The following is a 17,258-nucleotide window of genomic DNA, read 5'->3' as shown; positions in this document are numbered from 1 at the left end:
TGGAGTAAGTACCACTTCATAACACTGTCAAGAAAACATTTCAGCAATTTGCTGATGATTGAAAGTAGATGGAGGAAGTGAAAGGAGTCCCTCCGGTAGTGTCCTAGGCCCAACCATCTTCAGCTGCTTCATCAATGGCCTTCCCTCCGTCATAAGGTCAAAAGTGGAGATGTTCGCCGATGATTGCACAATGTTCAGCCCCATTCATGACTCCTCAGATACTGAAGCAGTCCATGTTCAAATGCAGTAAGATCTGAACAATATCCAGGCTTGGGCTGACAAGTGGCAAGTAACATTCGTGCCACACAAATGCCAGACAATGACCATCACCAATAAGAGACACTCTAACCACCGCCCCTTGACATCATTGAATCACGCACTGTCAACATCTTTGGGGTTAGCATTGTCCAGAAACTCAACTGAACTCGGCACATAAATACAGTGGCTACAAAAGCAGGTCACTACAAAAGCAGTGAAGGGTAAGTCTTGCCTCACAAATTTGATTGAATTTTTTGAGGAGGTAACTAAGTGTGTCGATGAAGGTGGAGCAGTTGATGTCATATACATGGATTTTAGTAAGGCGTTTGATAAGGTCCCCTATGGTCGGCTCATGAAGAAAGTAAGGAGGTGTGGGACAGAGGGGAATTTGGCCGATTGGATAAGTAACTGGCTATCTGATCGAAGTCATGATGTGGAGATGCCGGCGTTGGACTGGGGTAAGCACAGTAAGAAGTCTCACAACACCAGGTTAAAGTCCAACAGGTTTATTTGGTAGCAAATACCATAAGCGTATTTGCTACCAAATAAACCTGTTGGACTTTAACCTGGTGTTGTGAGACTTCTTACTGTATCTGATCGAAGACAGAGGGTGGTGGTGGATGGAAAATTTTCAGACTGGAGACCAGTTACCAGCGGTGTACCACAAGGATCAGTGCTGGGTCCTCTGCTATTTGTGATTTTTATAAATGACTTGGAGGAGGGGGCTGAAGGGTGGATCAGTAAATTTGCGGATGACACCAAGATTGGTGGAGTAGTGGATGAAATGGAGGGTTATTGTAGGCTGCAAAGAGACATTGATAGGATGCAGGGCTGGGCTGAAAAATGGCAGATGGGGTTTAACCCTGATAAATGTGAGGTGATTCATTTTGGTAGGACAAATTTGAATGCGGATTACAGGGTCAAAGGTAGGGTTCTGAGGAATATGGAGGAACAGAGAGATCTCGGGGTTCATATCCACAGATCTCTGAAGGTTCCACTCAAGTGGATAGAGCCGTGAAGAAGGCCTATAGTGTGTTAGCGTTTATTAACAGGGGGTTTGAATTTAAGAGCCGTGGGATTATGCTGCAACTGTACAGGACCTTGGTGAGACCACATTTGGAATATTGTGTGCAGTTCTGGTCACCTCACTATAAGAAGGATGTGGAAGCACTGGAAAGAGTGCAAAGGAGATTTATCAGGATGCTGCCTGGTTTGGAGGGTAGGTCTTATGAGGAAAGGTTGAGGGAGCTAGGGTTTTTCTCTTTAGAGCGGAGGAGGTTGAGAGGCGACTTAATCGAGGTTTACAAGATGATGAGGGGGATAGATAGAGTGGACATTCAGAGACTATTTCCTCGGGTGGATGTAGCTGTTACGAGGGGGCATAACTATAAAGTTCGTGGTGGAAGATATAGGAGGGATGTATGAGGTAGGTTCTTTACTCGGAGAGTGGTTGGGGTGTGGAATGGACTGCCTGCTGTGATAGTGGAGTCGGACACTTTAGGAACTTTCAAGCGGTTATTGGATAGGCACTTGGAGAACAGTAGAATGATAGGGAGTGGGATAGCTTGATCTTGGTTTCGGAAAAGGTTCGGCACAACATCATGGGCCGACGGGCCTGTACTGTGCTGTACTGTTCTATGTTCTATGTCAAGGCTAGGTATACTGCGGCGACTAACTCACTTCCTGACTCCCCAAAGCCTGTCCACCATCTACAAGGCACAAGTCAGGAGTGTAATGGAAGACTCCCCACTTGCCTGATGAGTGCAGCTCCAACAACACTCAAGAAGCTTGACACCATCCAGGACAAAACAGCCTGCTTGATTGGCACCACATCTACAAACATCCACGCTGTCTGCCACCGACCCACAGGAGCAGCAGTGTGTACTATCTACAAGATGCACTGCAGCAATTCACTAAAGATGCTTAGACAGCACCTTCCAAATCCATGACCACTTCCATCTAGAAGGACAAGAGCAGCAGCTACATGGGAACACCACCACCTGCAAGTTCCCCTCTAAGCCATTCACCATCCTGACTTGGAAATATATTGCCAATCCTTCTCAGTTGCTGGGTCAAAACCCTGGAATTCCCTCCCGAAAGGCATCGTGGGTCAACCCACGGCACATGGACTGCAGTGATTCAAGAAGGCAGCTCACCATCACCTTCTCAAGGGCAACTAGGGAAGGGCAATAAATGCTGGCCAGCCAGCGAACCTCATGTCCCACGAATGAATAAAAAAAGAATTGGCCAGATTCAATTTGTTTGCCTTTTTGTGAATAGGACATACCTGGGCAATTTTGTACATTATCAAATAGATGTCAATGTGTAAGTTGACTAGAGGCATGGCTAATTCTGGATCACAAGCTTGCAATATCCAGGCTGTTGTCAGGGCTAGCCTTTGCTGTGTTTGTATTTTGATATTGTATGGTGAATGAAATTGGTTGAAGACCAATGTGATGCTGGAAACCCCAGGAAGAGGCTGGCGTGGATCATTCACTCGGCTTTGACAAAGGGTCATCTGGACTCGAAACGTCAGCTCTTTTCTCTCCTTACAGACCTGCCAGACCTGCTGAGATCTTCCAGCATTTTTCCTTTTGGTTTCAGATTCCAGCATCCGCAATAATTTGCTTTTATCCACTCGGCACTTCTGTCTGAAGATTGCTTTAATGTTTCTTCAACCTTGTGTTCAGCACCACATTCTGGGATCCTCCACCATTGAGGATGGAAACCATATAGAGCCATAGAGGTTTACGACATGGAAACAGGCCCTTCGGCCCAACTTGTCTAAGCTGCCCTTTTTTCTAACCACTTAGCTAGTCCCAATTGCCCGCGTTTGGCCCATATCCCTCCATACCCATGTAACTGTCTAAATGCTTTTAAAAGACAAAATAATTCCTGCCTCTATAACTACCTCTGGCAACTTGTTCCAGGCACTCACCACCCTCTGTGTGAAAAAATTGCCCCTCTGGACCCTTTTGTATCTCTCCCCTCTCACCTTAAACCTATGCCCTCTAGTTTTAGATTCCCCTTCCTTTGGAAAAGGATATTGATTATCTAGCTGATCTACGCCCCTCATTATTTTATAGATCTTTATAAGATCACCCCTCAACCTCCTACTCTCCAGAGAAAAAACACCCAGTCTATCCAGCCTCTCCTTATAATTCCAACTATCAAGTACTGGTAGCATCCTAGTAAATCTTTTCTGCACTCTTTCTAGTTTAATAATATCCTTTCTATAATAGGGTGACCAGAACTGTACACAGTATTCCAAGTACGGCCGTACCAATGTTTTGTACAACTTCAACAAACTTCACTTCACAGAGGGTGGTGAGTGTCTGGAATAAGTTGCCAGAGGTAGTAGTAGAGGTGGGGACAATTTTGTCTTTTAAATAGCTTTTATTCAGCTACATGGGTAACATGGGTATAGAGGGATATGGGCCAAACGCGGGCAATTGGGACTAGCTTAGGGGGTTTAAAAAAAAAGGACGGCATGGACAAGTTGGGCGGAAGGGCCTGTTTCCATACGGTAAACCTCTATGACCCTCTAACTTTGGTCAATCCATTGTTTAGCATGCATGTATTCCTGTGTTGTAGGTTCACCATTTTGGCAGCTTATTTTTCGGTATGCCTGGTGCTGCTCCTAGCATGCATGCCTTACTGCACCAGCGTTGATTCCTTGGCTTGATGGTGATGTTCGAGTGAGGGATATGTTGGGCTACTGCAGATTGCAGATGAGTACAATTCTGCGACCATTGATGGCTCACAGTGCCTCATGGATGGTTAAAAAAAGTAAAAACAATTTTACAACTAAGGAGAGAATATCTATTGATTCCTTCAATAGTTGCTGTTTACCAGTAGATGTCACTTTTTGCAATGTTTCTTTAAAGCACAATGGATAGCCAGTCACATTAAACAGGTAGCAGAGTTAGTTTGTTTTTCAAGAAGCTATGTCAAGGATTAAAGCTCAATGAACAGAAAGTGAGTGTAAAGACAAGGTACCTAAATTGGCTGACCTTTTCAGTTCACAGATTCAGTCAGGTATATTACGTGGAATTTTACGACCTCTTTATGCTTGTTTTGCGGCGGGAAAATGTCATAAAATTGGGTGTCAAGCAAATGCCGCTGATTTTCGGGCCTGTCGCGATTTTATGACACCCGAGTTTCCGACGCGGCCAGCCTCTCGCCTGAAATGGGCTGGAGGCTGCTTCATTTATGTAAATTTATTTCAGTGTTGATTTCAATGTGTTTAGTGAGCCTGGTGCTCAATCCATCCGGGCTTGCTTGCCTTTAAGGCACAGAAAGAGTTCCTTCTGTTCAACTGGTATTGATGATCCTCCCATTTCATTTACCCCATTTTAGTCTTTCTACTTATCTTTCTAATCCTTTTTCTGTTATGTATTCGCCGAGTTATCTTTTGGAAGGATTTAAGCTACCATTTAAACTTGCACAAAAGTCGAATTTCTAAGAGTAAATTTTTAGCTGAAAAATAAGGGCCGACTTTTACAGGAGTAAGATTTTCCACCATTTCTCATTGCCTCGCTATTGCCAACCCCAACCCCCAACAGGAGCCAAAATGCATCTTCATGGTTGAATTTTTATTTATAAAAAATAATAACCTCCATGGAGACACCCAGTGTATACTGTTGTGAAATTGAGTTTGTGAAGTGTGGTCCCTTTAAAAGCTAGTTTTTGTGTTCAGTACTTGGATGTTTAAAATGCAGATGCACTCAGGGTACACAGATTGCAACATTTGTAACCAGGGCCAAGTATCAGGGTTGCCTTGGTAACAGGCTTTGCAGGCTTTTGGATTTTGACAGCCTATCAGTTTAAAAGAAGACACTCAGCTTTCAGGAACCTATCAAATTTGAATATGCTGTTGTTGACAACATCAGAACAATCTTGGTGTAGGAAAACTGATTGGTCATCACCGTTATAAAGAGGAACTCAACTGCCTGCCTTCAACCAAAGAGCTGCCACCTAGAGAGAGAAAGGGCGGCTCCCTGCCAGCTTAAAATATCTCTTAAGAGAACTCTGTCCCGATCTAACAAAGGGTACCAAAAATCAGAAAGAGCTTCCAGACAGCGAAATCGACAGAAGGTTTTCCAAAGCCAACACACCTGGTTGTATATTTTTTTGAGAGTGTCTAAATTCTGTTATTTTTTTTTGGTAATGAATGGACCTTGTATTTATTTGAACAGCATTCCAATAGTATCTTACTTTAATTAATGTTACTTGTTTAGCTAAAGTTGTGGTTGGTTAAATAAATAACTTGTTAATTGTTCACTTAAAGTGAGTGTCAGGTCTTTCTGTTAATGAAGCTCAAAGCGAGGTATTCCTCTTTGGGGGATTCCGCGTGGCTTCTCAAAAGGGGATCAACCTCTGTGTTGTGACAGTACTAAATTCAAATTCATCAAATTGATTAAAAACAAAATACACATATATAAATTTATACAATTGCATTCAGTTTTTGTTTCATGGTCAATTTTTTTCACTAACACTATTTTCTTTCCAACCTTGCTCGCTCACCATTTAACTGACTGGCATGCCTAATTACCTGGCAGTTCCCAATACAGGGCCACTTGTAACCATCCTTTTGTTGATTATAAATTGTTGTAATGCAATAATCCTGTCATCGAGATCTGCTGGGGGACACTGTGAAATCTTGGTCTTCTGGTGTAGTACAAAACTATTTCTCTTCGTAAACTTGGTAAACCATCCAGGGCTGGCTTTGAAATCAGCAATGCCTAATTTTATTACTTATTTCAAGACGAAGATTTAGATGGGCCCACGGGAAACTGAGACTTAATTCAGGCAATTTTCATTGATGTGGGGATGCCGGCGTTGGACTGGGGTAAACACAGTAAGGTTACCTTTAAGACTTGATTAGCTGCAAAGACTCGCATTCCAATCATTATTCATTATTTTGTAAATTGAGTTTGTGTCTTTATATGCCCTGTTTGCTGTTTGTTAGCAGATCTCCCACTCACCTGACGAAGGAGCAGCGCTCCGAAAGCTAGTGGCGTTTGCTACCAAATAAACCTGTTGGACTTTAACCTGGTGTTGTTAGACTCCTTATTGAATTTTCATTGACGCATTTTACAACTTTGTTTTCCAACTTCAGCCACATGTAGGCTCTTTTTGAATTCTCTTTCCTCTGCGCATTTTGCGGAGACATTGGCCTCAGCTGTGTAGAGAGCTTCCTCCAATCTCCAATATTCTTCCCCGATATCCTGAATTCTCTAGCTGCTGCTCAATTATTTGTCAGCTCGACACTTGCAGTGTCTTTATGTTTGAACTGGGCTGCGTATCTGCTGTTCCTTCTAGACACCATGTTGCCATAGTAGAGGGTGAAATTGGTCAGAACACAGTGCACACCAGTGAGGTATAGCCTTGACAGTACATTTCAATGTGCGCAGAGACAGGGGGCTGAACAACTGGACAACTTCAATGGTGTGCTATGATTCGAATCAATGAGTAGGTTTGTACCGAGAAAAGTTTGACTTCAGTGACAAATAAGTGAAACTCATAGAATCCTATAGTGCAGAAGGAGGCCAATTGGCCCCTCGATTCTGCACCACAATCCCACCCAGGCCCTATCCCCGTAACCCCATGCATTTACCATAGTTAGTCCCCCTGACACTAAGGGACAATTTAGCATGGCCAATGCACCTAACCCGCACATCTTTGGACTACGGGAGGAAACCGGAGCACCTGAGGAAATTCACGCATAGACAGGGAGAATTTGTAAACCCCACACAGACAGTGACCCTGGCACTGTGAGGCAGCAATGCTAACCACTGGTGAGTCCAAAATGTTTCGAATTTCTGGCCAAAGGTCGGAGGTTGACGTTTGTACAAGTTCTGCCACTACCCGACTCTTTGTTTCAACCTCTTCCTGCGATTTTTGAAGCGTTGAAGAGTATTTATAATAGAGGCAACATAGAGACATACAGTGCAGAAGAAACCCTTTGGTCCATTGAGTCTGCACTGACAAAACTATACTAAATCTCCACTAATCCCACTTTTCAGCACTTGGCCATAGCCTTGAATGCTGTGACACTGCAAGTGCTCATCCACATAGTTTTTAGAGGTTGTGGGGTTTCCTGCCTCTACTACCCTCCGAGGCAATGCATTCCAGACCCCCACCACCCTCTGTGTGGAAAACGTTTTCCTCAAACCCCCTCTAAATCTCCTGCCCCACACCTTGTTATTGACCCTTCAACTAAGGGGAATAGCTGCTTCCTATCCACCCTGTCCATATCCCTCATAATCTTATAGATCTCAATCAGGTCTTCCATCCCCTCCCCAACCTTCGCAGCTCTAAAGAAAGCAATCCAAGTCTCTCCTTATAGTTCAATTGCCCCATCGCAGGCATCGTCGTCCTGGTGAATCTCCTCTGCACCCTCTCCAATGCAATTACATTGCATTTCGTGGAGCTGAGTCCACGAAAAGATCAGCCATGATCTTATTGAATGGCGGAGCAGGCTCGAGGGGCCAGATGGCCCACTCCTGCTCCTAGTTCTTATGTTCATCCTTCCTATAGTGAGGCAACCAGAATTGCACACAGCACTCCAACTGCGGCCTAACCAAGGTTTTGTACAGCTCCAACATAACCACTCTGCTCTTATAATCTGGGGCAGCACGGTGGCACAGTGGTTAGCACTACAGCCTCACAGCGCCAGGGATCTGGGTTCAATTCCCGGCTTGGGTCATTGCCTGTGTGGAGTTTGCACTTTCTCCCCATGTCCGCGCGGGTTTCCTCCGGGTGCTCCGGTATCCTCCCACAGTCTTAAAGACACGCTGGTTAGGTGCATTGACCTGAACAGGCGCCGGAATGTGGCAACTAGGGGAATTTCACAGTAAATTAATTGCAGTGTTAATGTAAGCCTTACTGATTAATAAATAAACTTTACTATGCCACGACTGATTAAAAGCAAATGTCCTGTATGCCTTCTTAACTACCTGTCCTGCTGCCTTCAGGGATCTGTGGACAAGATCCTTCTGAGCTTCCTAGTGTCCTGCCATTCACTGAGTACTCTCTCGTTGTGTCACACCATGCCAATCTTTGTGTCATCTGCAAACCTACTTATCATCCGACCACACACACACACACATTCTGACATATATTGTTCATACACATTACGAACAATAAAGGATCCAGCATTGATCCCTGTGGTACGGCACTGGATACCACCCTCCTGTCACACAAACAAACAGTCTTGTACCACCACCCTCTGTCTCCTGCCACTAATGATGTGGAGATGCCGGCGTTGGACTGGGGTAAACCCTGGTGTTGTTAAACTTCTTCCTGCCACTAAGCCAGTTTAGGATCCAATTTGCCAAGTTACCCTGGATCCTATGTGCTTTTACCTTCTTTACCAGCCTCCCATGTTGTCAAAGCTTTTGCTGAAATCCAGATAAGCTACATCAAGTGAACACACCTGGTCACCTGCTTGAAAAATTCAATCAAATTCCTGTGCTGTACTGTTCTTTGTTCAAATTTGTTAGGCATGACCTCCCTCTGCCAAAATTATGCTTTCCTCATTACAGGAAAGATGTTGAAGCCATTGAAAGGGTGCAGAGGAGATTTACAAGGATGTTGGCTGGATTGGGGGGCATGCCTTATGAGGATAGGTTGAGGGAGCTTGGTCTCTTCTCCCTGGAGAGACGAAGGATGAGAGGTGACCTGATAGAGGTTTACAAGATGTTGAGAGGTCTGGATAGGGTAGACTCTCAGAGGCTATTTCCAAGGGCTGAAATGGTTGCTACGAGAGGACACAGGTTTAAGGTGCTGGGGGGTAGGTACAGAGGAGATGTCAGGGGTAAGTTTTTCACTCAGAGGGTGGTGGGTGAGTGGAATCGGCTGACGTCGGTGGTGGTGGAGGCAAACTCGTTGGGGTCTTTTAAGAGACTTCTGGATGAGTACATGGGATTTAATGGGATTGAGGGCTATAGATAGGCCTAGAGGTGGGGATGTGATCGGCGCAACCTGTGGGCCGAAGGGCCTGTTTGTGCTGTGGCTTTCTATGTTCTATGTTCTATCCCTGATTAAACCTTGTTCTCCAAGTAGAGATTACAGAATTTTCTCCAATAGTTTTCCTTGGTTTATCTCTACCACCCTTCTTGAAAAGTGGAACCACATTAACTTTCCTCCAATCCTTTAGCAACCCCCTCCCCGTAGCCAGAGATGAATTAAAAATTTGGGTCAGAGCCCCTGTAATTTCCTCTCTTGCCTCACACAACATCCTGCATTACAACCCATCTGGGCCTGGGGATTTGCCCATTTTTAAGCCTGCCAAAACCTCCAATATCTCCTCACTACCATGTCAAACTATTCAAGAACCTTCTCCCCGAATTCTGTACTTACATCCTCCTTCCCTCGAGTATAGCATGGGAAACAAGAAGAAGAGATAGGTTGTGGCAGAATGTTTGGAAGGTCAGAGATGAAAGATTGATCACGAGTGGTTTCCCGCCCCTCTGAAAACATGCTCTATACACATTGATCTATGCAAGCCTCTATTACAATGCCAAACCAGTAATCCTTACCTGCCAGAAAACAGTAGTTGCCAATGTCTGCTGAGGGAGGAGAAGGCCAACAACCTACAGAGAACAGAGTCACTGATTAGACTATGAACCACACTTTGGCTTGCTCAAACAATAAAAGGCAGACATGGTTCAAGAGAATACAACTCCTCTGACTTTGCCTCGCTCCTGCTTGCTGATCTACATTGGCTCTTGGTCAACCAAAACCTTAATGTCATGCAGCATGTATCATCAATTGCAGCAGCTACAAGGTACATAATGATAGGGGAGGGAAGCTGTTACGGGGGGATATCACTGACATGGTAATTACATCAATTTAATCAAGATACAACCCTTAAATACTCACAATTGGGGTCCCAAAAGGAATGTAACCTGCAAGAAAGGGATAGTCAGGCATTAAAACATTTTTATAAAAGCAAATTACTGTGGATGCTGGAATCTGAAACCAAAAGAGAAAATGCTGGAAAATCTCAGCAGGTCTGGCAGCATCTGTAAGGAGAGAAAAGAGCTGACGTTTCAAGTCCAGATGACCCTTTGTCAAGTAAGTTAAAACATTTTTCACTGTAAGTTCCATGCCTTGTGCTTACTTTTCCCCTTTTACATTATTCCATACCCCATTGGATAAATTGGGAGTATAGGATCATCTAAGCCACAAACCTCTCCTTTCAGTCCCGAACATGGTCAGTATGTAACCTACCTATCAACATGTGCTCTATTTTCCCACTCACACAGATGTGATCTGACTAATCAGATAGTCAGGGCAGCTGAACTATCTGAACGGGAAACCAATGTTGGATTCTAAAGTTACTGGACTGTCAACTTTTACACCCCAGATATTGATTTAGTGCTTTGTTTACTTCCTCACCCTCACGCAGGAAACAAGGACCTTTTGCTGCAGAGGGGGGTCAAGGGGTCCATTCTCCCCAGGACATCCTCTTTGAGCCTCCCTCTCCACCCCTGGCCTCTTAAACCCAGCCCCCAACCAGCTCGCTAAGACGCCTGATCCCAGACTTAGCTGGGTTCCTCAACATGGTTGGGACTGTCTATAGTCCCATTGGTGGCCACCAATCTGGCTTGGCACTGATTGGACTACAGAGCAGATTTTTAAAAAATTCATTCATGGGACATGGGCATCGCTGGCTGGTCAGCATTTATTGCCCATCCCTAGTTGTCCGAGGGCAGTTGAGAGCTGTGGCTCTGGAGTCACATGTAGGCCAGACCAGACCCTAAAGGACACTAGTGTACCAGATGGGTTTTTCCGACAATCGACAATGGATTCATGGTCATCAGTAGATTCTTAATTCCAGATATTTTTTACTAAATTCAAATTCCACCATCTGCCGAGGATGTTCGAACTCGGGTCCCCAGAACATTCGCTGAGTTCCTAGATTAACAATCTAACGATAATACCACTGGGCCATTGCCTGCCTATGGCCAATCTGACTGGCTGGAATCTCTCAAAGGCAGGACATCCTTCTGAGAAAAGTGTGAAAGTCTTGTTTTAAAGCAATGAATGCAACTTCAACAGGGCAACCACCAGGATTATGGTTAGGCTCCCCCCAACTTTTTAGCGGGGAGGGGGGGGGGTAGTTTGCCATTGTGTCACCATAGAATCACGGTGTTGGGACCTGTGCTCTTCCTGACATATTAGTAACCCAGATATTGGTGTACATGCAACGTGCAGATGATATGAAACTTGGAAGCATTGTGAACTGTGAGGAGGATAGTATTGAGCTTCAAAAGGACATAGACAAGTTGGTGGAATGGGTGGACAGGAGGCAGATGAAATTCAACGCTGAGAAATGTGAAGTGATGAATTTTAAGAGGAAGAACATGGAGAGACAATACAAAATAAAGGATACGACTCGAGCGGGGGTTCAGGAGCAGAGAGACCTGATGTATTTGTGCATAAATCATTGAAGGTGACAGGACCGGTGGAGAGAGAGGTTAACAAAGCAAACAGTATCCTAGGCTTTAACAGGGGCATAGAGTAAAGACCAAGGGGATTATGTTGAATTTGTATTAAACACCAGTCCAGCCTCAGCTGGGGTATTCTGTCCAGCTCTGAGTGCCGCACTCTGTGAAGGATGTGAAGGCTCTGGAGAGAGCGCAGAAAATATTTTCAAGAATGGTGTGAGGGATGAGGAATTTCAGTTACGAAGATAGATTGGAGAAGTTAGGGTTGTTTTAGTTGGCTTAGAAAGGCTGAGATTAGATTTTTTCGAAGATATTCAAAATCATGAGGGATCTGGGCAGAATGGATAGGGAGAAACTGTTCTCAATAGTGAATGCATCAAGAGCGTAAGATTTTCAAATAATTGGTGAAAGCAAGATGAGAAAAAAAATTTTCTGGCACAGCCTGCGAGGAGAACAACTGTGCCACTGAAGTGGCCAATTAAGGGCCACTTCTCATGTCAGAGGGGCCCATCATCGCATGGGGAAACCACCCAGCTCCGAGAGAAGTGGACGGGGGGGGGGGGGGGGGGGGGGGGGGGTGGTGGTGGTGGTGGTGGTGGTGAAGGGGGTGGGGGTGAGCACTCGATGGCTCAGTAGGGCCCCTGACTTTGGCAATGAACACAACAGCAGCATAAGCACTCCCCCTGTCTCACAAGACCCCATGGTATTTTTGCAGGGGTGTGCCTGGCCCGCGAGTCTCCCAACCCTCTTTAGCGGCACCAGGCCATTTAATTGCCCTCACCTTGCAGTTGCAGCATCAGTAATGGCTAGCTCCAGTGGTGGTGCTGCTAAGCTGCTGCAGCCTCCTGGTTGGGCCAGCAGCCAGGGGAGCAGTCTTGATTGGGTTGATGGCCCTGGCCAATTAACTGGCAACTGTTGGATGAATGCCTCCCCAGATCCCATCACAGGGCAAAGTGGTGTCACCTCTTCCCTTTGGCTCCAGAGGTAGGACATTTGCATAACACCCAGCACAGGGCTATACCTCTCGGGGGTCAATGTGGGGGGGGGGGCGATTTTCTGGCATTCTTGTGGTGTGTTTCTCACATGGAAATGGCACGTCATCCGCTGTGGCGGGATTTTCTGGTCCCGCCACTGTCAATGGGATTTTTCATTGACTGTACCCCAGGCTGCCAGGAAATCCGTGCCAGAGGTGCGCTGTCAGTGGGCACTGGCGCGAACAGCCGGAAACTTCTGGCCAGTGTGTTAAATTAACTCTAGGTGTCAGTGTGTTAAAGGAGATTTTAACTCTAGGGTTCAGTGTGTTAACTGAGATGCAACTCTAAGGGCCAGTGTACCAGGAGAGGCTTTGAAAACCTTCTGCAAAACCTTTTTCTCTGACTGTATATGAATGCCCCTCACTAACATTTACAATCTGGCCCATTTTGTTCTGTTCTGGCCATTAACTCACTGTTTCTATTCTTAATTGATGCACTGAGTTGTCTTTCTACATTTGCGAAGCCTATAGAAATATCAGCTGCTGGTAGGGCGGCACAGTGGTTAACACTGCTGCCTCACAGCGCCAGGAACCCAGGTTCGATTCCCAGTTTGGGGTCACTGTCTGGAATTTGCACATTCTCCCTGTGTCTGTGTGGGTTTCCTCCGGGTGCTCCGGTTTCCTCCCACAGTCTGAAAGACGTGCTGGTTAGGTGCACTGGCCGTGCTAAATTCTTCCTCAGTATACCCGAACAGGTGCCGGAGTGTGACGGCTAAGGGATTTTCACAGTAACTTCATTGCAGTGTGAAGGTAAGCCTACTTGTGACACTAATAAATAAAATAAACTTTATTTTTCAAGCAGGAGACCACCATCAGCATGGAGACCCCACAGTCGGCAGTCTTAGAGTCCTAGATCTGAAACGGTGTCCTATTTTGTTACAAAATATGTTACACATTGCCAACAGACACACTGCTGACTCCAGCATCTCTGCGAAACATCTAACAATTACAAGAAACTTCAACAAATATCAACTTGTTTTTTTCCTTCACTGTCCCTTTTCTTGGACCACGTTTGATTCACCGTGAAATGAGTTGAAGCATAAAGATTTACAGCATTAAAGTCAATTTGGTGCATTGTGTCAGTTCCACCTCTTTGCTAGATCTCCAAATCTAATTCTATTGCCACACTTGCTAACGGTAGCTCTGTATCAATTCCACAGTAACTTCATTGCACTGTTAATGTAAGCCTACTTGGGACAAATAAATAAACTTTAAACTTAAAAGCTTTCCTAGGTGCTTCTCAAAAAAATAATAAAAATGATGCATCTGGACTGGATCAGGCCTGGTTGAGATATCACAGTGGTTAGCACTGCTGCTTCACAGCGCCAGGGACCCAGGTTCGACTCCTGGCTTGGGTGACTGTCTGTGGAGTGTGTATGTTCTCCCCGTGTCTGCGTGGGTTTCCTCCGGGTGCTCCGGTTTCCTCCCACATTCTGAAAGACGTGATGTTAGTTAGGTGCATTGACCCGAACAGGCGCCGGAATGTGGCGACTAGGGGAATTTCACAGTAAGTTCATTGCAGTGTTAATGTAAGCCTTACTTGTGACTAATAAATAAACTTTAAAACTTTAAACTTTATCCTCACAGTGAAATAGCCTGGTCAGCAAGGTGGCACAGTGGTTAGCACTGCTGCCTCACAGCACCATGGACCCAGGTTCAATACTGGCCTTGGGTGTCTGTCTGTATGAAGTTTGGATGTTCTCCTCGCGTCTGCTTAGGTTTCCACCAGGTGCTCCAGTTTCCTCCCACACTCCAAAGATGTGTAGGTTAAGTCGATTGGCTATGCTAAATTTGCCCTTAGTGTCCCAAGACATATAGGTTAGGGGGATTAGCGAGGTAAATACGTGGAGTTTCAGGGTAAGTCTGGGTAAGAGTCAGTGCAGACTCGATAGGCTGAATGGTCTCCTGCACTGTAGGGATTCTATGAATCTATGGTTAAGTGAGTACAGATTGGCTAGCCCAGCACAGATTAGCATCTCTGAGTATGGTGTGGAGAAATGATCATTGTGTGTGCTCGGCCTGATCCTGATCCATGCTATTTTGTGGGTCAGTGGTGGGGAGGGGGAAGCAAGCCATGTTTTCCAGCTCTTAAGGGGAACAGATAGGGTAATTTGCACAAAACTATTCTTGCTGGTTGAGCAATCTAGGACTAGGAGGCATAGTCTAACATTTCAGCCTTTCAGAAGTCGATTAGGAAACACTTCTATATACAAGACATTTGGTAGTAGTTTAGAACTCTAGGCATAGATAGGATGGGTAGTCAGAGGCTTTTTCCCAGGGTGGAAGGTTCAACTACAAGAGGCCAAAGGTTTACAGTGAGAGGTGGTAAATTTAGGGGAAACATACAGGGGAAGATTTTCACACAGAGGGTGGTGGATGCCTGGAATGCACTGCCAGCGGGGGTGGTGGAAGCAGGCATGCTAGTAACCTTCAAGGTGTATCTTGATTGACACATGAATGGGAAGCGAACAGAGGGATAGAAACTGCGTATTGGTGCAGGCTTAGTGGGCCGAAGGGCCTGTTCCTGTGCTGTATTGTTCTTTGTTCTTTCACAAACAATTGAAACACAAAGGGACTTGGGAGTCCTGGTTCAGGACTCTTTTAAGGTTAACATGCAGGTTCAGTTGGCAGTTAGGAAGGCAAATTCAATGTTAGCATTCATTTCTAGAGGGCTAGAATACAAGAGCAGGGATGTACTGCTGAAGCTGTATAAGGCTCTGGTCAGACCCCATTTGGAATATTGTGAGCGGTTTTGGGCCCCATATCTAAGGAAGTTTTGGGCCCCATTCCGTGAAGGGGGTCCAGACAGGTTCACAAGAATGATCCCAGGAAATGAATGGTTTGTCATATGAGGAGTGGTTGAGGAGTCTGGGTCTATACTCGATGGAGTTTAGAAGGATGTGGGGGGGGGGATCTAATTGAAACTTACAGAATACTGAGAGGCCTAGAGTGGACGTGAAGAGGATGTTTCCACTAATGGGAGAGACTAGAACTCAAGGACACAACCTCAGAGTGAAGGGACGCTCCTTTAAAACTGAGCTGAGGAGGAATTTCTTCAGCCAGAGAGTGGTGAATCTGGGGAACTCATTGCCACAGAGGGTTGTGGAGGCCAGGTCATTGAGTGTCTTTAAGACAGAGATAGATAGGTTCTTGATCAATAAGGGGATCAAGGGTTACAGGGAGAAGGCAGGAGAATGGGGATGAGAATCATATCAGCCATGATTGAATGGGTTGACTCAATGGGTCGAATGACCTAATTCTACTCTCTTTTATGGTCTAATGGAGATCAATTGTTAACTTTAAAATGGAAATGGTCCCTCGTGGCAGGCTGGTGCAAAAGGTTAAATCTCACGGGATAAAAGGTGAGCTAGCTAGATGGGTGGAGAACTGGCTTAGCCATAGAAGACAGAGGCTAACAGTGGAGGGGTCTTTTTCCGGTTGGAGGTCTGTGACTAGTGGTGTTCCGCAGGGCTCTGTACTGGGACCTCTGCTGTTTGTGATATATATAAATGATTTGGAGGAAGATGTAGCTGGTGTGATCAGTAAGTTTGAGGACGACACAAAGATTGCTGGAGTTGCGGATAGTGATGAACATTGTCAGAGAATACAGCAGGATATAGATAGGCTGGAACATTGGGCGGAGAAATGGCAGATGGAATTTAATCCAGATAAATGCAAAGTGATGCATTTCGGTAGATCTAATGTAAGGGGGAGCTATACAATAAATGGCAGAACCATCAGGAGTATAGACACACAGAGGGACCTGGGTGTACAAGTCCACAGATCCTTAAAGGTGGCAGCACAGGTGGAGAGGGTGGTCAAGAAGGCATATGGCATGCTTGCCTTTATTGGACGGGGCATAGAATATAAAAGTTGGCATATGATGTTGCAGCTGTATAGAACGATGGTTAGGCCACATTTGGAATACTGCGTCCAGTTCTGGTCGCCACACTACCAGAAGGACGTGCAGGCTTTGGAGAGAGTACAGAAAAGGTTTACCAGGATGTTGCCTGGTATGGAGGGGCTTAGCTATGAGGAGAGATTGGGTAAACTGGGGTTGTTCTCCCTGGAAAGACTGAGGATGAGGGGCGACCTAATAGAGGTGTATAAAATAATGAAGGGCATAGATAGGGTGAACAGTGGGAAGCTTTTTCCCAGGACTGAGGTGACGAACACAAGGGGTCACGGGTTCAAGGTGAGGGGGGCAAGGTTCAACACAGATGTCAGGGGGACGTATTTTACACAGAGGGTGGTGGGGGCCTGGAATGCACTGCCAAGCAAGGTGATTGAGGCGGACCCGCTGGGATCGTTTAGATAGCCACATGAACAGACTGGGAATAGAGGGATACAAACGAATGGTCTAGTTGGGCACATGAGCGGCGCAGGCTTGGAGGGCCGAAGGGCCTGTTCCTGTGCTGTATTGTTCTTTGTTCGTTAAATCAAAATAGATTTCCATTCACAGGTGCCAGTTATTACAGGATATGGGGCAAAGGGAGGTATATGTAGTT

At 45.5% G+C, this 17,258-nt stretch overlaps 1 protein-coding gene and 1 long non-coding RNA gene across 4 annotated transcripts in view; one reads left to right on the top strand and one right to left on the bottom strand.

Moving 5' to 3' along the window:
* LOC144501208 (uncharacterized) overlaps window positions 1-17,258 on the top strand; it is a 136,627-nt gene that overhangs the window by 36,886 nt on the left and 82,483 nt on the right. The gene's annotated exons all lie outside the window — the stretch shown is intronic.
* Window positions 1-17,258, bottom strand: part of LOC144501188 (sideroflexin-5-like) — a 220,688-nt gene that overhangs the window by 136,893 nt on the left and 66,537 nt on the right. For both annotated transcript variants that reach the window (XM_078224621.1, XM_078224630.1), the window contains exons 6-7: window positions 10,147-10,172; window positions 9,804-9,857 (exon numbers count right to left, since the gene is read on the bottom strand). In XM_078224621.1, coding sequence (XP_078080747.1) covers window positions 9,804-9,857; window positions 10,147-10,172 — 80 coding nt within the window. The remainder of the gene's footprint in view (window positions 1-9,803; window positions 9,858-10,146; window positions 10,173-17,258) is intronic.

The sequence above is a fragment of the Mustelus asterias genome, chromosome 1 (assembly GCF_964213995.1).
Source record: "Mustelus asterias chromosome 1, sMusAst1.hap1.1, whole genome shotgun sequence".
NCBI classification, from domain to species: Eukaryota; Metazoa; Chordata; class Chondrichthyes; order Carcharhiniformes; family Triakidae; genus Mustelus; species Mustelus asterias.
The sequence above is the reverse complement of the archived record's forward strand: the minus strand, read 5'-3'. Positions and strand labels throughout refer to the sequence as shown.